This window comes from Thamnophis elegans, chromosome 16 (assembly GCF_009769535.1).
Source record: "Thamnophis elegans isolate rThaEle1 chromosome 16, rThaEle1.pri, whole genome shotgun sequence".
In the NCBI taxonomy this organism is placed as follows: Eukaryota; Metazoa; Chordata; class Lepidosauria; order Squamata; family Colubridae; genus Thamnophis; species Thamnophis elegans.
In genome coordinates, this window is record NC_045556.1 from 25,899,629 (window position 1) to 25,921,654 (window position 22,026).

Genomic DNA, 22,026 nt, shown 5'->3' on the forward strand with positions numbered 1-22,026 from the left:
ATAGTAAAGAAGTGTTGCCATCTCATAAGAAAGCCCTCAGAGACCTGGGCAGGGGTTGAAACAAGTGGAAGGGGTTCAGCACGAAGCCGCCCTTGGTTTGCGTGCTACACCCCCAAAAACCTCAGATCTGTACTGCACTCTACTGAGTCTGGATCTGGGGAGGCAATTCCCCCTCCCCCAATGTCTTTTTACCAAGCTGTCTTTCAGGGCAACTGTCAAACCCCACATCAGTCAACCCATCAGCCGCATCTCCTGCTGAGGCCTTCGCTTCTTCCAGAGCCGCTCAGTGGAATTTACAGGAAATTTACAGGGAAGCAAAAACAATCAACACGCTGACAAAATATGTTAATTGCTTCCATTATCAGCCAGAGATGCACAGAGTGCTCCCACTGGAGACCTGGAAGGAATTTCTTTCAGCCAGAATCCCATAACCACTACAGGCATTCTCTTCTGATGAAGGGGGGGGGGGGAGTCCGATCCCATCATTTAGCATATAAAGTGGAATTATGAATGAAGGAGAAGCAAACTCGCTAAGGACGTTCAGCTGGCAAGGAGAAAGGCCTGGCCCTGTGAAAGCCACTGAGACCCCTCCCACACTCCTGGCTGGGTTGAGTTGAGATGGCTGGGCTTGGGGGGTTCCCGCAACGTCCATTTCAGCTTTCACCCCACAGAAAATGTGAGGACTGCCAAAGCAGAAGGACAGGTGTGGGGGGAACGTCCCAGTAATGGGCTCCTCATTCTCTCTCCTGAGCTTCTCCTATGCCCTTTCTTCCTTTCTTCAAGGCATCAGGGCCTCTGCCTCTTTGGTGCCACTTTCTGGCGAAGTGGATTTCTTCCCCAGTCCCAAAACAAGTGCCTGGAGGAGGATCTGGCTGCACAGCCGATAGTTGGGTTTCCCACTGGTCAACGCACAAGCAGCTCAGCAACTAACAACCAAGAGCTTCCTTCTGTTCTTTCTTTCTCTCTTGTTCGAAGCAATGTAGAGATACACGGATGAGAACTGAAAGTCCACCAGTAACATCAGCCAAGGAGATGATTTCCCAAAAGGTGAGTTATTGGAAACGGAGCTGAAAGGTACAGTGCCCAACCTTCTGTGCAGCTTAATTCCATAATTTTGTGACAGCAGTGAAGAATTACCAAAACAACCTGTGTTTACCAAAGCCCCCAACCGTAAATGAGATTATGAAGAGTAAAAAAAAAATCACATTGATGGAGATGTTTGCTATGCTTCCCCTCCTCTTTCAAGGAAGTTCTTAATATTGTGGATCCTTTCCTTACCTGGTCCACAGACAGTTGATTTAATGCCAGTTTGCTCCAGGACTGGGACTCGGTTGATAGCACCATCAATATGCTGTTAAATATATCCAGTCCAGATTGAAGAGACCAAAAGCAAAATCGTCCAACACCTGGAAGAGCAAAATACACATTGCAGACATTAGGCACCAATTGCAACATGTCAGCTGCCAGGAGACGGACACCATAGATATGGTGGCAAATCACAGATCAGATCCCATCCCTGCTCCCTCCCGGCTTTTGAGACACACTTTCTTTTCCAAACTGTTTTCTTGCTCCCTGAACTCAGCACCATTATTGAGACCACCTCTGTCCACCAGGAACTTTGCTGGTGGAATAAGTCATAGCATCACACTGTCTACCCTGAAGCTCCAGCACTGACACACCGGAGAAGAGGGATGTGGTGGGTAGGGAATAGAGATAGCTAGGGTGTTGTAGTCAAAACAAAATATTTTCTCTTGGGATCCAAGACATTCCTGCAGGTGCTCGGAAGGAGGGACTGGAGTCACCTAGCAACTGGACAGTATCCTGATTGGACCATGTGACTGATTATTTTGAGAAAGTGAAAAATGTTTACTTTAATTAGATTGAAAATCACAGAAACCATCAGAGTTGTTTTTCACCTGTGCCATATGACATATACAACCAAACCAGGGGTGGGTTTTCAACCGGTTCGCGGCGGTCCCTGCGAACCGGTTGGTTGCCGAAGGGCGCGCCCGCCCGCCCGCGGTCCTTACCCGGTTTTGACAAGTTCTGCGCTTCCACGCATGCGCAGGACGCATGCAGCGCCTGCGCAATCGTCCAGGAGCAGCTGGAGCGTCGCACAGACGCTAGTACGCATGCGTGCACCGCACGTGTGCACGAGGACGCCACCGGCCCCGTTCCAACCGAACCGGTTGGAACAGGGCGAGAAACCCACCCCTGCAACAAACCTATATTTTGAGGAACCTGCCTGCCTCAAGAGTTTTGTTTGCTACAGGTACAGTATGTTATTTGGAACCCTGACAGAGGGCTGGGAGGGACCTTGGAGGTCTTCTAGTCCAACCTGCTGCCAAAGGCAGGAGTCCTTGTACCAACTCAGATACATTTGTCCCATTGCTCTCTAACCTCTTCTTAAAAACCTCCAGTGATGGAGAACTCACAACTTTGAGAGGCAAAGTATCATATTGATTAATTGCTCTCAATGTCAGAATTTTTTTCCTTAGTTCTAGGTTGGATCTTTCTTTAAGAAGCTCCCACCCATTACTTCTTGTTTTGCCCTCGGGGCTTTGGGGAACAAGTCACGTCCTCATCTCTGTGACAGCCCCTCAATATTGGAAGACCGTTATCATGTCCTCCCCCAATCCTTCCCTTTGACATGCTAGACACGTCTAATTCCTCAACCATTCATCTAATGATTTAGCCTCCAGCCCCTTAAACCGCTTTCTTGCTCTCTTGAGCAAGTCTCTCCAGAGTCTTGGCTCTCTTTGGTATCATGGTGACCAGAACTGGACGCAGTAGTATTCCAAGTATGGCCCCATATCAGCTCTTCCTAGGATCCTGAATGTCCACCCTTCTCCAGACTCTTGCAGACCCAGATCCTGAGAATCGAGGCCTGTTCCTAGACTGGGAAAAGGCTCCGTACGGACAGCAGTTCTTATGCAATCGGTGCAGATTTCCTCACTTGCTTTGCCTTCGTCAGTTTGCCCTCAGCCGTCAGCTCCGGAGCTTCAGGACAGGAGAGAACGCTGGAGGCTCTGCTTCCCCGATTAAACCTGGCTGCTCTGATCAATCTGATAAAGCAATGGCCTGTTCCTCTGTGATTAAATCAACCTTTCACCATTAATATTCATGCAAGAAGCTATCCTATGTCTTCTAAATCAGGGCCAAGTCACCACACTTCATTGTCACTGAATGGCAGGCCAAGGCTGCCCGTCATCTTAGGGAAGGGAGGCAAGGAAGGTGGGCCAGGACTGCAAGCAAAGGTAGGTTGAGCTGGGGCGGCACAGTGGTTAGAGTGCAGAACTGCAGGCGACTTCTGCTGACTGCTGGCTGCCTGCAATTTGGCCATTCAAATTTCATCAGCTCAAAGGTTGACTCAGCCTTTTGTCCTTCTGAGGTGGGTAAAATGAGGACCCAGATCGTTGGGGGTAAGAGGCTGACTGTGTAAACCACTTAGAGAGGGCTGTGAAGCATTATGAAGCTGTGTACAAGTCTAATGGCTATTGCTATTGTTGTGCAACCCATTGTGAGGCCTGCAGCCATCTTTTCTTTTAGATCTTTGGCCTGCCACACTTTCTCTAATTCTACTATGCATTTTTGGAGGATTGTATGGAGTTAGATGATATGTAGCCATAACAAAATTCTTCCTAGAAAGCCAAGGTCATCCTTTTTCTTTGTACCTCTGCACCTGACCAGAACTGGATGGGAGGAACTGCCAGCATGGCAGAGGGAGATTGGACCATGTGATGGGTTTGTGGGTGTGGGGGGAGGATCTTGAACTTTCAACTGGGTGGGGAAAACAGGGAAGCTTTCAGATTCGGGTTTTCCCAGATGTGCCAACATGGCTCTCTTCATAAATTGGAACTTTGAGGAATACTTTGCCTTGAACTCTGATTTACTTTTGGATGCTTTTTGGAACCCCGACATCCATGTTCTTTCTGGCACATGACAGGAACATACCTGGAGCCACCGTGACACCACCCAATGCAGTCCATGTTCCCCAACCTGAGCTCTTCCAAACCTTTGGGACAGAAGGGGAGGTGAAGGAGCCAAACCTCTGCCTTGTGTGCCACTTACGCCCTTTCCTGGATAAGAAGGCTCTTTTTTCCTTCACTCCTGCTCTGGCCATCTCCCGTTTGGACTACTGCTACATGCTCTACATGGGGCTTTCCTTGCAAAGTGCCCAGAAACTTCAGCTGGTAAAAAAGGGGGGCAGGTGAACAATTTTTGGCACCCAAAGAAGGGCACACGTAACACCTCTGTTGCATGAGCTGCACTGGGTGCCAGTCTGCTTGGGGGTTCAGCAATAGCAATAGCAGATTTTATATACCGCTTCATAGGCTTTCAGCCCTCTCTAAGCGGTTTACAGAGTCAGCATATTGCCCCCAACAACAATCTGGGTCCTCATTTTACCCACCTCGGAAGGATGGAAGGCTGAGTCAACCCTGAGCCGGTGAGATTTGAACCGCTGAACTGCAGTACTGCACTCTACCCACTGCGCCACCTCGGTTCAGGTGTTGGAATTGGACCTATAAAGCCATACAGGGCCAGGCTACCTGCAGAACAGATTTCGTCCCGTTACATCAGCCCCTCCCACCCGGTCAGTCAGGGAAGGGACGGTTATGAAGGCCCGGGGAGAGCCTTCTCTGCCGTTACCCCCCAGTCCTTACAATATCCGCCCTCCTGAGGTGAGGTGGACCTCAACCCCCCACCCACTGTTGGCCTTGCTTGGGGCGGGGGGATAAGCAGGGGGCCGAGGGCCACTTAATCCCCTGAAAGCCCTCCCTTCGCCTTTTCAGTTGATTTTTAACAAGGCTTATTTATTTTTGCCTCCCTCCAAAAGAATATAATTTTAATTCTTATGCTCTAAATTTATATACTGCAAATGAATAAAGGCAAAGGGGTCCACCCAGCAGCTGTCCAGATGAGACCCTCTTTGCACCTCTGCTTGCCAGGGATCAAAGCTTTCAAAACCAGAGGGTAAATCTTAAATCTTGGTGAATTTTGAACACCTAGTTTAGCACCCAGCCCCACCAACAGAGCCCCCAGGCAGCTTCTGCAGCGTTAGCTCTTCCTCCTTCCAATTCCTTCAAAACGCAACACACTCCTCGCAGAAGACGGGGTTTGACTCATAGCCACCCACAGAAAGGGCATCACCTTGGAGACGCAAATACACGGAGGCATCGTGGTCTCGAACATTCGGCATGTTCTAAAATAGAACCCAGAGAAAATCAGTGCTCAGCCTCAAAAAGGCTCCCGGGTCAGCATTTTCGCTGGGAAGGGAGCTCCCTCGGTCGCCTCCTGTCCCACGCCTCACTCCCAGGAAGCCAGAGGTGAAGGGCGCCTGGGGGGTAAAGGCAGGGCAGCCTCTTGCTGGCTGCAGACCGAGAGACCCACTAATCTCAGGTCGCCCAGAGGATCCCTTCCACGTTTGGCTCACCGTCTCCCATCCTGTGGCCTCCACTGAGGCAGGAGCTTCCCTGAGGCTTCTTCCCTTCTGACCTCTCCTCCGGAATGGCTGGGAAAGAAGGGACCCCTCTCCAGAAGCACGAATGCTGTTGCCTTCCAAAGGCTGGGGGGGGGGCTCCCTCTGCAGAATGGCTGCCAGGATCCTCTCCGGGGACTGTGGGAGCCCACAGGGCGATGACCCTGAAGGGCCAGGCTGGGGAAGGTGCTCCACAGCCCTCCAGCGCCTCCACATTTGGCATTCCTGGCCTTCAACTGATAACCTGTTTCAGGGTCTCCCTTTTTTCAGCACTGGGCAAGATGGCTGCTTTTCCATCTCTCTCCCAGGAATGTCCAACTCCCAAAATATGTCTGGCAAGTTTAAACAGTGGCCCAAGCGAGAGTCCCTCTTGATTGGTTTCTACCCATTGCTTCTTCCCCTGCCTTCAAGTGCTTTGGAGAAAAGCTTGACTCCCTTCTCTTGTTGGGTCTACCCATTGCTTCTTCCCTGCCTTCAAGTGCTTTGGAGAAAAGCTTGACTCCCTCTTCTTTGTGGCAGCTCTTCAAATATTTACTGTCTCCCCTGGTCCTTCTTTTCACTAGAGTAGACACACGCAACTCCTGCAACCGGTTTTCCTATATTTTAGCCTCCAGCCCCTTTCTTATCTTTGTTGCTCTCCTCTGCCCTCTTCCCAGAGTCTTATTGCAGCACCCAAAACTGGACACAATATTCCAAGTGTGGTTTTATCAGTGCGGTATAAGCAATACAACACTTTGCATGATCTTTATTCTATTCCCTGTTAGTGCAGCCTAGACTTCACTGGACTTTTTTTTTTTTTGATGGCTACAGCACACTCTGGCGGATATTTAAGTGGACTGGAACTCCTAAATCCCTCTGGCAGTTGCTGCGACTGAACCAGGTACCCCCTATTATCTACCTGTGCATTTGGTTTGCCTTGCCCAAGTGTAAAATCTTGTTTGTCTCACCCCTGAATTTCACTGCACACAGCCCTCATAAGAGGGAACGGTCTAGAAGGGGGGCTGTGGGGCCTTGCAGAGCTTCCCCAGTGGAGGGTGAGCTCCTGTGTCGATCTTCCCCCATGATCCCCCAAGGCCACAGGGCTAGGAATGCTCGCCCCTCTCTGCCCTTCACACCCACACACACATGCCTTTTTGTGGAGTATCCTTAACCAGCCTTGGAGGGACCTCTAGTGGCAGAACCTGGATCTCCTGCGGGCAACCTGCACTTCAGGGCCTCTCCAAATGGTTTCCACTAAGCCTTTTTTCAAATATTCTTACTGTGTTCTTGTGAAACATGCATTATAAATTCTGTATTTTGATATTGGTGTTTGCACAGTATACACTAACATTCAGGTAACCTAGATCTTAATAATGGTTGGAAACTGATCAAGAGAGAAGCAACCTGAAATTAGAGAGAAACTTCCTAACTGTGAAGACAACGAACTAGTGGAACGGCTCGCCACCAGAAGTTGTGGGTGCTCCATCACTGGAAGGTTTTAAGAAGAGAGACTGTTTGAAATGGTATAAGTTCTCCTGCTTGAGAAGAGGGCTGGACTAGAAGACCTCCATGGTTCATTCTATTCTATTCTACTCCTATTCCCTATTAATTTGCTTTCTTTTCCTTCATCATGCACCAATGGGATATCGTTACTTAAGACAGAAAACCTTGTAACCCAACAAACAATTTCCTGTCATACACGTGCTCACCTCCATAATTTAATCACACACACCGTGCCCACTGCGCATGCACTCGTGACCCCCCTGCTGCCCTGCACACACGTCTTTCTTGGAGCCTGGGGAGGGCGAAAACTTTCAAAAATAAGTTGACCCCCTCTTCTGTGGCAGCCGTTCAAATACTGGAATACTACTATCATGTCCCCCCTAATTCTTCTTTTCTCTAGACTGGCATTCCCAATACCTGCAACTTTTCTTCCTATGTTTTTGTCTCCAGACCTTTAATCATCTCAGCTGCTCTTCTTTGCTCTTTTCCAAAGTCTCAACATCTTTTTTGCAATTTGGTGACCAAAACTGGATGCATTATTCCAGGTGTGGCCTTTACCAAGGCTTTATAAAACAGTATAATACTTAATGTGTTTTTGTTTCTATGGCTCTGTTTATACAACCAAGGATTGTATTAGCTTTTTTGGCTGCTGCTATAACTCGCTGGCTTATGTTTAAATGATCATCCATCCAAGGTCCCTCTCACAGTGACGGTTTTTGAGCCAGGTCTCGCCTAATCTGTACTTGCAGCTTTGGTTTTTCCTGCCCAGGTGCAAAACTTTGCTTTTCTCCACATTAAATTTCATGTTGTTGGATAGGGCCCATTGTTCAAGTTTGCCAAGATCTTTTTGGATCCTGAGCTTGTCTTCTGGGATGTTGGCTAGTCCTGCCAGGTTATTGTCATCTGCAAATTTGATGAGTTCCCCTTCCATTCCCTTATCTAATTTATGAATTTATGAAAGTCATTTATGAAAGTCATCTAAGTCATTTATTGTCCCTGGAAGTTAATCCTATTTGCTATCTGCCCATTGCTCCAGCTGGCCAAAATCCTCCTGAATCTGCCACCATCTTCTATTCCTCCTACGCTTCAATTAGGTGGAAAGAATTCAGAGGCCTGAGTAGAAAATGAGAAGCACATGAAAAGCAACTGGATGTCTTGGTGGATCACAAGCCGAGTCAGTAGCTTAATCCAGTTGCAAAAGCAAAAAAGCAAATTTGATCTTTGGCTGAAGTAAAACATCAACATCGAGAGCGATCATCAAATCTCCGCTTCCTGTGTTGCTCACACCACATCATTTTAGGGTTTGACGCTAACAAACTCACATGTGCCCAGTGGGAAGCAACCCAGGTGACAAAAGGCCATGGGAGAAAAAAGGTTCTCAGAATGCAGAACAATCGAGTTGGACAGGGCCTTTGAGTCTTTTAGTCCAACCCCCTGCTCAAGCAGGAGACCTTGCACCCTTTCAGTAAGAGTCAGGATCTCATGCAGATAGCAGTAGACTGCTATCTGCATGAATTAGTAGTGCTTTATAAAACCTTAGTGAGACCCACATCTGGAATACCGCATCCAATTTCATGTAAACCGGATTTCATAAGAGTTTTCATGGAAAACTTTCTGATTTTCTAGGCTTCCAAAATTCCGTGTAAATGCTAAAGTTAAAGTTATATTAAAAAATAGATATTCCTGCAAGCAAGATTAAGTATGAAAACTTCCTCCTGCCCAGTAAATAGTGAGAAGCAGACAGGAAGCCAGATGAATAGACAGGAAAATTCAGGTTCCCCCCAGGAAGCCTCATGGAGTCACGTTTACAGTTCAGGGAGGTGGGGGGGAGGGTAACAATCCTACTCTGAGGAGGAGGGGAAACCCTCTGAGCTGCATGTCCCACTGTGCAAAAACGCTTAGAATGAAGGGAAGGACCTGAATGGCTCACAGCCCCTATTGCTACTAATGTTTGCTGCCCACCAGGACAGAAACTCTGAGAGTGCAACCCCCGCCCCCAAGAACTGACCTGAATCCCCTCGATCTTCTCTGTCACCACATAGGCATGGTCATGGCCACCAGGGCACCTGGACGCCAGCCATTTCCCCCAGGGCTTGGGCCCACACCTGTGGAGAAGGAAAACAACTGCTGTCATCCAAAGGGCCTGGCGGGGGACGGGGGGACTTGGCTTTGAAGAGAAGCAGAGGAAGGGAAGCCAGGGCAGGAAGGGCCTGGCCGGGTAACCCTTGCAGGCTCAGGCTGCTGGTGGATTAGGAAGCTCCATTGACTTAGGTCAATGTTCTGATGAGAGCACAGAAGAGGGAGGTCAAACCTGTCATCTTCTCTCCTTTGCTGACTGGGTCATGAACTCAGGGAAGGGTGGCCACACCAGCAGTGAGCCAGTAAACAAGGGGAGCAGGTAAGGATTTTACACCGGTGCAAACTCATCTCCCAATTGGAAGAGAAAGTGACAGGAGTTGAAAAAAGGGCTGCTCCACTTGAAAAGCCTCAGGGAGGGAGAAAAAGGTCCCGGATAGAACAGGTGGCCAGGTGTTGTAACACTTTATACTGCACTGGTAAGGCCGCAATTGGAAGACAGTAATGCACCCAGTTCTAGTCACAGCAAAAATAAATAAATGCTGACGCTATAGAAAGAGTGCAGAGAAGGGAGAACAAAGAGGACTAGGAGACTGGAGGTTAAAACATACAATGAACAGTTGCAGGGACTGGATAGGTCTTGTCTAACCAAGGGAAGCGCTAGAGGTGACATGACAGCAATCTCCCAGCATTTGAGGGGCTGTCAGAGAAAAAAGGAGATTGAGCCAAAGTCCATGAGTGCAAGATTGTTCAAGAGAAATCCAACCTAGAAGTACAGAGAAACTTCATGTCAGTGAGAACCATTGGTCAGTGGAATGGCTTGCCTTTACAAGTTGTGGATTCTCCATCACTGGAGGAGGTTCTCAAGAAGAGACTGGACAGCCACTTGCCCAGAATGGCCTAGGTTCTCCTGTTTGAGCGGTGAGCGGTGAAGTAGAAGACCTCCAAGGGCCCTTCCAACCCTGTTATGCTGTGTTCTAGCTTCTTCACAACCTCTTGGCATCTTGCCATCCTCACCAAGCAGCTTTCAATCTTCTTCCTTTCCCTTCTCATTTTGACAACAATGATAATAAGTCCAGTCTCCACCACAGAATCTCCCTGGTTCTTCACAGATCAAGGCTTCCATGCAGAAACCCAAGCTGAACAGTTAGTTCTCACTTTTTTTAATAATGAACCCAGAGATGGGGGTTAGCTTAGATTTTTATAGGAAAAGAGAGCTGCTGTGGACTTCAGATGTCTACCTCCAGCAAAAAAAGTATCAATTTTGGGGAAAAGATGAGGACTAATGAAGGATTTGTCTGGTAGCTAAAGGGGCTATAATGGTTAGCATGGATTAAATATCTCCAGTGGCTACTGAAGATAGCTGCCATTTGGTTTCTATCCAGAGTAAAGTTAGTGTTAAACCTAAAATGGAATAGTAGACATTCTTTTAACAGAATAACAGTGTTGGAGCATTCACAACTTCTGGAGGCAAGTTGTTCCACTGATTAATTGTTCTCACTGTCAGGAAATTTCTCCTTAGTTCCAAGTTGCTTCTCTCCTTGATGAGTTTCCATATAATGACCAGCACAGAAAGGGCATAGATGCAGGAAACATGCCTCTGTTAGGCTCAGATCAGGATAGATTTCTTGCTTAAGGAACAAAGGTCTGGAGGAAAAAATGGGCTCTTTGCCTGCTTAGAAAAGGGGGGAGGGGCAACCTGTCCCACATAAGCTTGCAAACCAATCAGCAATGCTGAAGTAAAATTTCCTGCTGCTCCGATGGGTTTTAGCTGATACTGAAAACTGAATAGAGAAAAGCAAGCTGCAACTTATGCAGCCTTGCCTGGCCAGGCACATCATGGACCCCCATATCCATAACCCATGTCGACCCACCCTGGACTCCGCTTGGCCCCCTTGCTTTCCTCCACTGATCCTTAGCTTTTCTTTCCTTGATACCCTGTCCGGTCTCCTGTTGGAAACCTGCAGGGATGGAGCACCCACCACCCATGGAGGGAAGCCCTTCCACTGACTGACGGTTCTCACGGTTAGGAAATTTTCCTTAGTTTAGGTTGGATCATCTTCCATCCGTTACTTCTTGTCCTGCCTTCAGGTGCTTTGGAGAGTAGGTTGACCCCCCTCTTCTCTGGGGCAGCCCGCCAAATCTTGGAAGACTGTTGGAAGAGTATCAGCTGCAAAATGCAGTGGGGCAGAGGCTCTAGATGGCACAGCTTTTGTTTTTGTGGCACTGGTTGTGCCTGCGTTCAATTCAAGGGGCCGCTTTTGGCCTTTAAAGTCCTTCATCTTCATTTAATGACCCCATAATCCCCTGCGGGGTGAAGTCGGGGCAACTGAATCACAAGCCTCCATGACGCTCCAGCTGCTCAGCGGAGTGTCGTGCAGGCGCTGTACACACCGTGCCGGAAGCGCCGAAGACTTAAAAGACCAGTAAGGAGCTCGGGCAGGTGGGTGGGCCCTCCAAAGCACCATACCAGAACGGTATCTGGTGCTCCGGGCAGGCTCTGGTACGCCCATACCAGGGAGTACCACCTGCAACCCACCACTGAACTGAATGGAGGTGAGTATTTACTGCCCGGATGCCCTTCCTGTTGCCAATCCAGAGGGTTTTTTCAGCAGATATAGTCTCATTGTGCCGAGAGAGAGAAATAACTGCTTCTATCTAGGATCGAACTCACAGCCCCCTGATTGGGAGGCAAGAACTCCACCTCTAGGCCACCAAACCACTCCTTTAAAGCCCTTCAAAGAGCAAGATTATTTGTGGAACCACCCTCACCAATTACACCTGTCCATACCCCCCCCCCCCAGGTCTGGCAGAGAAGGTGTGTTGCGTGCAAAAGGATTTCATGGATGGCAGACAGGAGACGGAGGTTTCTGCCAGGAGACTCCTCTGTAGAAACCTCCCCCCCCCCGGTGAGATTGGCCCCATCTTTGATATCCTTCCAGAAGGCTCTCAAATGTATTTGGGAGAATCTCAGAAAGCTGGTGGTTTACAGAGATGGCTGCCTTGTCTTTACCAGCAGCCTTTCTCCACTCTCTTGCGATTATTAATAGTGTTAGGTTTTTTACTCCACTTATTTTAATATTTAAGTTTTACAATAGTTGTACCATTTTTCTGTGAGAGGGCAGCTACAGCAACACGATTAAACATAAACTAAAATTTGAGGAACTCCTTTTCCCCACTACCTGATCCTGGCACGGAACCCAACCTATGCCAGTCCTAAGCTGGCTAAAGGGCAGGAGTGCCAGCCCTTCCTTCACGGGTGCCTTCCTTACCACAGCAGTTGACCACGCAGGATGTCTGGATGGCTCCCTGTTTGGTCAGCACAGCCGCCACCCGTGGGACCCCAAAGTCATCCGTCCTGACTTCAATGCCAGTCACAGGGCAGTTTTCAATCACCTAGAAAAACAAGCGGACAAGAGGCGTATGAACAGGGCCTGCTCCTCTGCTCTGGACTCGGTTTCTAAACCAGGAGCCAGGCGATCCCTCTTCTGTGATGATCCCTGCATGGTTCAGAGGGCATCTGGCACAGGATTTACGGCTGCTCACAAAGGCTTCCAATGCTCCTTCTCATGGCTTTTGTAACTCAGAAAAGTTGCTACCAGAATCCTGCAGATGTTTTGCCACCGCAGATTGGCGAGGCTCCCTCCTGCACTGATCCAACCCTGGGCATCCCTGCTGCTCAGAGGTAACGGAAAGGGCTTCACATCGTATGATCCATCCAGTAACTCCTACGGGTACTGGTGGTGTCAGGCCTGCAGTCATATTCCTTTTAGGATCTTTGGCCTGCAACACACTCTCTCTCTCTCTTTACTATGCTGTTTCATTAGTGGGGAGGGGGAATAGTAAGGAGTAGAATTGTAGAATGTGTTGTTGTCAAAATAAAACATTCCTTTCTAGAAGCCCAAGGTCATCCTTTGTCTCCGCCCTCTGCACCCGACCGGAACTAGATGGGTGGAAGCTGTCAGCATGGCAGTGGGAGATTGGACCATGGGGTGGACTTGTGGGTGTGGGGACAAGATCATGAACTGTCAACTGGGTGGGAATCCCAGGAAGCTTTCAGATTCGGGTTTTCCACAGATGTGCCAACTTGTCTCTCTTAATAAATTGGAAGTTCGAGGAAAGCTTTGCCTTGGACTCTGATTTAATTTTGGATGATATTTGGAACGCTGACAGGTGGTCCTTGACTTATGACCGGTTGCTCCGTGACCATCAGAAGTTGCAGTGGACATTTCCTCACCCCGAGCTACTTATGACCTGGTTTCAGAGTTCTGATGTCTGTCCTACCCCTACGGTGACATGGTTTATTTTATTTAGAAAATGTATATAGTCGCCTTACTCGCTCAAAGAAACGCCAGGTGGCTTATAAGCAATAAAAACAGTATAGAAAAAATAAATTTAAAATAAATTTAAATGCATTTGGTGCTTGGCGAGTGGCTCACAGGGACACCTGACCACAATGTGTGTCTTTTTCTTTTTGACTGGAAACCAGTGTTTCCACTAAAATTCTCTCATTGGTGTAAGGTGTTTGCTTAACCACCCCAGCATTTGCTTAATAACCACCGCAAAAAGATCACAAAACCGGGTATGGTCACATGGTGAGAAGCTTAATGACCAGCAGACTTTACAACCCTACTTCCAGACTCAATTATGGTCATAACTCAAGGACCAATCAAAGATGCATATTGTTCTACAGGGGCAAGAGGCAACAATTCAAAAGACAGGGGGAGGGGACTTGGGGGGGAGGGAGGGGGTGTTTGTGAAGCCAGAGCTTGAAGAACACGTGACTCACCTGGAAGGGCAGCAAGGAAACTCCTCCCCCCCCCCAGGCCAACCCCCCCCCCACTCCTCTCTGTCCCTGGGCAGTAAGAGACATCATTGCTTGTTCGACTTCAGGGCTGGCTGGCACGAGCTCTGCCTGCCCAACCTAAGCTGGAGAAAATGGAAATATCGACCATGAAGCTGACCTGGCTGAAGCCATTTTGAAGCTTCAGTGTTGCCACACGGGAGCTGAGGGATAGGGAGGGGGGCAATAGCCAAAACAAAATACTTTCTCCCGGGAACCAAGGACATTCCCACAAGTGGCCAGAGAGAGGAGGAGTGAAGTTGCCAGGCAACTGGACAGAACCTTGATTGGACCATGTGACTGACTGACTGGGACAAGGGAGAAACTTTTACTTTTAATTAGGTGAAAACCGTGGGAACGTTCAGAGTCGGTTTTTACCAGTCTGTGCCAATATGATATGGCCAATAAATCAATTCTTTGAGGACTCCACCTGCCTGGGAGTTCTGTTTGCTATGAGTGTATTACTTGGAAGGAAGAACTGCTACACTGTTTGTTACGGTTGCCCTCTGCTGCTTCTCCAAATGCTTTGCTGGCAAAACTAGGTCCCTGTCAGCATTTGAATGTTCTCGTATTTCCTAGAAAGGCTGCATAGGCAAGAGCTCCTGGTTTAGGTATGGTTGAGGGGGCCCCAGGGATGTGTCCCTCACCATGAGGTCGCCTTGCAAAAAGGACAGAAGAGGGCCCTTCTTCCATCATCATGCTTGATTCTCTCCCTAAGGAACTCATATTATCTCACTGCCATCAGGCAAGTGGTTTTATCTCCACTAAGGCCACTTAAAGGTTTTAAATGGCTCAAAGACCCTACCAGAGCCCCGCGGTTGCTGGCTGCCCGAGTGAGACACGTGCAGGTCCCTGCAGGATCCATTGTGCCATCCTCTGGGACGTAGAGAGTTCCGTAGAGGTCATCCACATTCATCAAGGGGTAGAGCTCTTTGGTCTCCTCCGGAGACAGGACATGCGATTCAATGCCGAAAACTTTGCCCAGCTGCAAAAGAAGAGACGAAATTTCCAGAGCAGCCTCCAAAGGGAGCAATCCAAGGACTCACACAAACAGGCAGGAAAGCTACAGAGGCTTTGCCCGGCACAGGGCAGGCAACCCTCAAAGCCCTTCGGGATAAAGTCTGCTCCAATGGTGCACAGGCGGATGGGCTACTACTGGCTGCAGGCAAAGTTTCCCAGTCAGGGGAGGCCCTGGGAGAAATGGGGCAGTATCACTTCCTCTCTGGCACTGCCATCTCCCCTGTCCCAGCAGACTGAGAGAGGGCCTGCAGGAGCTCCAAGCCTTGGCTGAGGCTGGCAAGGGAGCTCCAGGCTGCAAGAGGTGCCAAGCAGGACAACCAAGCTGGCTACAGCTCCTTTCCCAGAAAGAGAAGAGATGGGGGGGAGGGAATCTCTACACTCCTCAGAAGGGATTTCCTGCCAGACAAAGAAGCCGCTTGACACAGGAGGCACAGAGGATGAAGCCATTCATGAATCGTAGGCTACGTATTGCCTCCTTCCTGTAAGAACCTCCAAATGTGCCTGGCTATCCATCAATGAAGAATGAGCTGGATGGGGCCCTGGTCCATGCTGAGTGCCTGCTGCTGGAAAAAACTGGATGCCGAATGAGTGTGGCACCTCAGATGGGCCTATTTGCACAAGGGTCAACCCTGATGCTCCGGGAACCTCTCAGCCAGCTCCTGCAAAAGGATCCAGAATCTGGTGGCCATGCATTCTGTAGGGAGTAAGCAAGATGGCCTCAATACGAGACATGTAGGAACCTTTCTCTAAGCAAAAGGACTTAAACATGTTTTAAATCCAGAACATCCCAACCTCATTCAAAAACAGCCGATCTGACAGAGTTGGAAGGGACCATGGAGGTCCTCCAGCCCAACCCACTACTCAAGCAGGAGACCCTCTACTCTTCTGGACAAACGGATGTCCTGTCTCTTCTTCCCTGGGATGGAGCACCCACAACTTCAGCAGGGGAGCCGTTCCCTGTTTAATTGTTCTCACTGTCAGGAAGTTTCTCCTTAAGAAGGGGAGGAAGCACATCACAAACTGGGTTTGCCAGAAACTCAGTGAACAGAGTTTTAGCCTTTCTGTGGAGTTGATTCCTGGACATTTTGTTAGTTAAGTCTGATATATACTAGGAAAAATTTACTGGACTCCCTTCCTTAAGAAGGGGAGGAACCACATCACAAACTGGGTTGCCAGAAACTCAGTGAACAGAGTTTTAGCCTTTCTGTGGAGTTGATTCCTGGACTTTTTGTTAGTTAAGTCTGATATATACTAGGAAAAATTTACTGGACTCCCTTTCTGTAAGCACAGTTCTGGTTTCTGTTATATAAACCAGCTGTCAAATTTGAATCAAACCTGGCAGCAGTCATTTTTCTGTTCCTCAGTTGCCCCACAGAGGTGGACACCAGTCCTACCTCCCCCCTTGTTGTGCCTGTGTGCTTTCAGAAGTGGGAACCTCCTAGATCCAGAGGGATCTGCATCCTATCACTTTCTCCAAATCCCCATGATGAAGAGATCCATAGAATTCACAGGTGACCTACAGAAGGCACCTCCATCTGCCCTCCGGAACCTCTTTTAAGGCCAAAAGCACAGAGCGCGTGAAGAGTCAGAAAGAAGCAGAGGGACAGGTGGACAAAGCCACTCAGAAGGTTTAAGGGAAGCCAACATAAAAGGAAGAGGCTGTTGAGGAGAAGGATCTCCAGAAAGGACCAGAGAGACGATGCCAACACTCGAGCAGCAGGCTGGCGGCTTCCTACTTACCGACATGAGTCTCTTGTACTCGTCCAGCCTCTGCTTGTTGGAAGCAATGAAGAGTCCTCCATTTTGGATCCAGCCCGTGTGAAGGCCCGTCTCTTCCTCCAGCTCCCAGCTGACCACATTGCGGGTGTGAGTCAAGAGCTCCACCTCCACATCACTCGGGCGCAACTGCCATAAGAGCCCTGGGGAAGGGGAAGGCAAGGACGGAAGGCACAACTGGGCCACATGCCCGCAGGGTTTTCTGAAGGGGTCCCAAGGGAGGAGCATCCCCTTGAAATACCCAAACTCATTCTCTGACTTCCACATTTGCAAAAGTCTTCCTACCAGAAACACCTTCAGGATTGATTATTTATTTATTTGTTTGACTTGTCTGCCACCCTGCTGGCCTAGTTATTCCCAGGTCCAGCCTGAGGATCCTTCCCTTCAGATCTGGTGGTACCAAGAACAATCAGATTGAAAGCCCAGGAATTTCTTTGATCTGCTGCATGTCAACCCTGAAGCTGATCTGACCAAAGCCATGTTTCACTGTTTCAGTGCTGCCACATTGGAGCTGAGGGATAGGGAGGGAGGATTTGAGACAGAGGGGATTCTGTAGCCAAAACAAAATATTTTCTCTTGTGAACCAAGGATGTTCTCACACCTGGTCAGAGGAAAGCGGAGTGATGCTACCTGGTTGCCAGCCCATTCTGTGATTGGACTATGTGACTGATTGTTTTGAGAAAGTAGAAAAACTTTTATTTTTAATTAGGTGAAAACCGCAGGAGGCTTCAGAGTCGGTTTTTATTCTTCCACAGAGTTCTCAAGATCATGAGAACTAATATACTGCTCTATATGGTGTTAGTGAGGTCACACTTGGAATACAGCATCTAGTTCTGGCCACTATGGTACACAAAATATGCTGAAACCCTAGAAAAGAGAAAGGTCAACAAAAGTGATTAGTGGGCTGGAGGCTAAACATATGAAGAACGGTTGCAGGAATTGGGAATGTCTTGTCCAACTAACAGAAGGACTAAGGGTGACATGATTGCTGTCTTCCAGGATTTGAGAGGTTGTCACAGGAAGAAGGGGGTCAAGTTATTTTCCAAAGAACCGGAGGGCAGGAGAAGAAGTAAAGGATGGAAGGTCATCAGAGGGTGATGCAGCGGGGAATTGGGGAGAAATTTTACGAGAACAATTTATCAACGGGAAAGCTCATTTCCCAGAGTTGTCGGTGCTCCATCACTTGAGTTTTTCAAGAAAAAATTGGGCAGTCAGGATGAGATGCGGTCTCCTGCCTTGGGCAGCGGGATGGACTAAAAGACCTTAAAGGTCCCTTCTAGCCCTAGGATTCTGAATCAGTTACTGTGCCATAATTATTCTAAGAGATTTCAATAGAGATAGCATTTTTTAATCTAATGCACAACAGTGGAATATAAGGAATTCAGGCCTGCTTCATAATTCAATATGGACAGAAACTTTGGTTACATGTTTTGGAAAGTTACTTTGTATTGCAAATTTAAAAGTATGTTTAAAGTTGAAATTACTGACATTTACAATGAATGGGATAATGAATATTGTAATATTTGATAGTGGAACTAAGTCTTTAAATTTGTTAAATTTGTTTCTTTGGACTTGAAATTAGTGCATCAAAAGATTTTATCTGGACTTTATTGTAACCCAAAAAATGCATATCTGAAAGATTTTCTTGATGATGTATGAAATCTGGAGATACATTAAATCCATAGGATTTGGTCTTGTCAGTTTCTGGTTCTTTTTTGGAATAAAATTATTTCACAGATAAATAGATTCCTGGAAGTTTTCATGTTAAGAATGCTATTATTTTGATTTGAACCCCCAAATTGTGAACTTTGTTTTAGATCTAGCAAAGGGAATAATACAGAGAAATTTGAAGTATAATACTGTTCTGGACATCAAGGTCTGCTTAAGAAATGTACAATTTATCCATTTTTGAAAAGACTGTATTTTATAACACAAGTGGGTCCTGTTGAAATGGATCTCATAATATTTAACAATGTTTTTTTTAAAAGGAGTAACATTTCCTCTTTGAGAACACTGGGGATCCATCTGTCCTTATTTCTGAGGGGGACTCTCTGTCCTGGCAATTTTGTAAACTGCATTTCCATAGGTACCAGATCAAAGGCAGCAGCTGCAGGGATGACCTATCAGTTTAATCACTGTAAGGAAAACATTTAAGCTTGAGGGTCGAGTCAGTGGCTGAGGGAAGAGAAGCTGCTTTCTGGCCCATCCTGACCAACAGCTTAGATTACACAAGTGATGATGAACAGACCATGATGGCCACCCACATCATCACCCAAAGAGAACCCTCCCACCAGCCCTTCTTTACCTGCAGTGTGCCAAGTGGTCCCTGAGGTCAAACGATCCCTTTCAAGCAAGACCACATTGGTCATGCCCATCTTGGCAAGATGGTAGATTGTCTGGCATCCGAGGCTACCCCCACCCACCACCACCACATCTGCGGAGGCAGGGAGGGCTTTGTAGGCCCTTCACGGAGGAGTGGCCCTCTTCCTTCAGCGTCTTCTGGTACGGGACATTCCTCTCCGTAGTCAGGCCAGCACCACTAGTGAAGAAGCGGAGCCTTCGTCCTGAGCTGGGTAATTGTCGAGCCGCTGCTGCTGCTTGGAGCATATACCTTAGGTGGGCCGTGGCCATCTGAAGAGAGAGGAGGGCATTCATACCAGGCATCCAGAAGACAAAGAATACCTCTGGGGAACCAAGCATCCGTGATGCCCCTATGAGAGCTCTATAACCGTCTGCTTTGGCTCTGCCAAAGGCAGATGGAGACTTCAGAGGAGAATCAGAACTGCAGAAGAAACAATGGCTACCAACCTGCCTTCCATTGAGGACCTGCACACTGCACGAGTCAAAAAGAGGGCCATAAAAATATCTACAGACCCCTGGACATAAATTGTTTCAACTTCTCCCCTCAAAATGATGTTATAGAGCACACCAAGACAACTAGACACAAGGACAGTTTTTTCTGAAACGCCATCCCTCTGCTAAACAAACAATTCCCTCAACAGTCAAACTATTTACTAAGTCTGCATTGCTATTACTATTAATCTTCTCCATTCCTATCACCCATCTCCTCCCACTTATGAAAGTAGGACTGCAACTTTATTGCTTGTATCTTTATGATTTATTGATTGTTTCCTAGTATGATTTGATTCTATTCTATTTTTCATTTAAAAAATGGAGGAGAAAACTAGAGAGTCAGCTATACTGGATTACTACTTTTACTAATAAAGATGAAATTATAGAAAGGATGGAAGTTGAAGAACTGTGGGGGAGAGTAACTATATCATACTAGAATTCAACAATGCAGGCACAGGTAATTGAATAGTCAAACTAATGTTTTAGACTGCAAACATGTGATTTTAACATACTAAGAGAGACTAGGAAGGATTCCATGGGTAGAAATCCTAAAGGGAGAAACAACTCAAGATGCCTGGGAGATACTAAAAAATGAGATTATAAAACCCAATCAAAACACTACCACAGAAAAAGAAAAACAAGAGACCAAGAAGAAGCCAGCATGGTTGGCACAATGAGCTCTTTGACAAACTGATAAAAAGAACAAGTATACAAAATGAAAGAGGGCACATAATTAAGGAAGAAACCCCCCCCCCCAAAAAAAATAGCCTGAATGTGCAAGGATAGAGTCAGGAAAGCTAAGGCTCAGAATGGACTAAAAACTACAACAAATGTCAAAAATAACATAACATGTTTTTTTTTTCAATATGTAAAAAATAAGAACAAAGTCAAGGAAACCTTCGGTCTACTAATGGGGGATGGCAAAATAGTGAAGGAGAGCAGGGGAGGGGAGTAGAACTGCTAATGCTAAGAGAGAAGATGTGATAGAGGGAGTTCAACCTTGGGCGTATTGAATTCCAATATGTCATATTGGAATTCAATACAATGCAAATACAAGCACTAGAATATAATCCATTGTCTTAAACTTTATGAACAGATGAAGAATGGTTGCGGTTATTGGGTATGTATAATTGAGAGAAAAGAAGGACCAGGATAGCAGTCTTCCAATATTTGAGGAGCTGCCACAAAGAAGAGGAGGGGATCAACTTATTTTCCAAAGCACCAGAGGGGCAGGACAAGAAACAATGGATGGAAACTAATCAAGGAGAGAAACAACCTGGAATTGAGGAGAAACTTCCTAACAGGGAGGACAATGAACCAGTGGGACAGAAAGTGCCGTCAGAAGTTGTAGGTGCTTAAACATCTATTCACTTTAGATGAGTTCAGATCAACAGGATCAGATGGATTACATCCCGGGGTTCTGAAGGAACTGGCAGACATCAGCTTGGACCACTGGGAAAAAATCAACGCTCCTGGAGCACTGCGGAACTGCCAGAGGACTGGAAAAGAGATGTGTTTCCAACTTTCCAACAGGAAAAGAATGGAACCAAAAAACTACAGACCTATCTGTTTGACACTGATTACCTGGGTGATATTCTAGAAAACCAGGCAGCAGATTTGTGAGCACCTAGAAATGAACAAAGCAATTACTAGAAGCCAGCATGAGTTTCTTAAAAAGGTCATGCCGAACAAACCTTATTGCCTTGTGGATCAGGGAAATAACGTGGACATAGTTTCTTTAAACTTCAGCAAGGCATTGGATTAAAGAGACCACAGCATTCATCTTGGTGAGATAGATTAACAGATGAACACACTTGGAAGGGACCTTGTAAATTATCTAGTCCACCCCCCCCCCAAGCAGGAGACCCTACATCATTTCTCACCGAGGGCAGGCCAGTCTCTTTTTGAAAGCTTCCAGGGATGAAGCTCCCCAAATTCCATGGGAAGGCAACTTCTGTTCCATGGTTGATTTCTCTTACTGTCAGGAAATTTCTCCTTATTTCCAGGTTAAATCTCTTCTTGATCGGTTTCCATCCATTGTTCCCTGTCTGGCCTTCAGGTGCTTTAGAAATAGCTTGACCCACTCCTCTCTGTGGCAGCCCCTCAAATATTGGAAGACTGCTATCATGTCTCCCCTGGTCCTTCTTTTCAGTAGAGTATGCATACCCAATTCCTGCAAGCGGTCTTCATATGTTTTAGCCTCCATCCCATAATCATTGTCTCCCTTTAATGACCCCATAATCTTTTTCCGGGCTGGAGTCTGAATGGAGTGTTTACTGACCAGATGCCCTTCCTGTTGCCAATGCAGAGTTTTGTTCAGCAGATATATTCTCATTGTGCCCAGAGAGAGAAAAAATCTGCCTCTACCTAGGATCGAACCCATCAAATCTGCAGACGAAACCAAGTTGGAGGGGATGGCTAACTCTTGGGTAGTTCTGGTCACCACAATACAAAAAGATGCTGAGATCCTGGAAATGTGCAGAGAAGCTTGGCAATG

General features: G+C 47.2%; 1 protein-coding gene across 1 annotated transcript in view; it reads right to left on the reverse strand.

Moving 5' to 3' along the window:
- The window catches only part of SARDH (sarcosine dehydrogenase), an 80,175-nt gene that overhangs the window by 56,496 nt on the left and 1,653 nt on the right, over positions 1–22,026 (reverse strand). Inside the window, 6 exon segments of the mRNA XM_032232839.1 lie at positions 1,279–1,406; positions 12,310–12,433; positions 14,686–14,865; positions 16,641–16,819; positions 18,982–19,136; positions 19,138–19,307. Of these exon segments, the coding sequence (XP_032088730.1) occupies positions 1,279–1,406; positions 12,310–12,433; positions 14,686–14,865; positions 16,641–16,819; positions 18,982–19,136; positions 19,138–19,307 (936 nt within the window).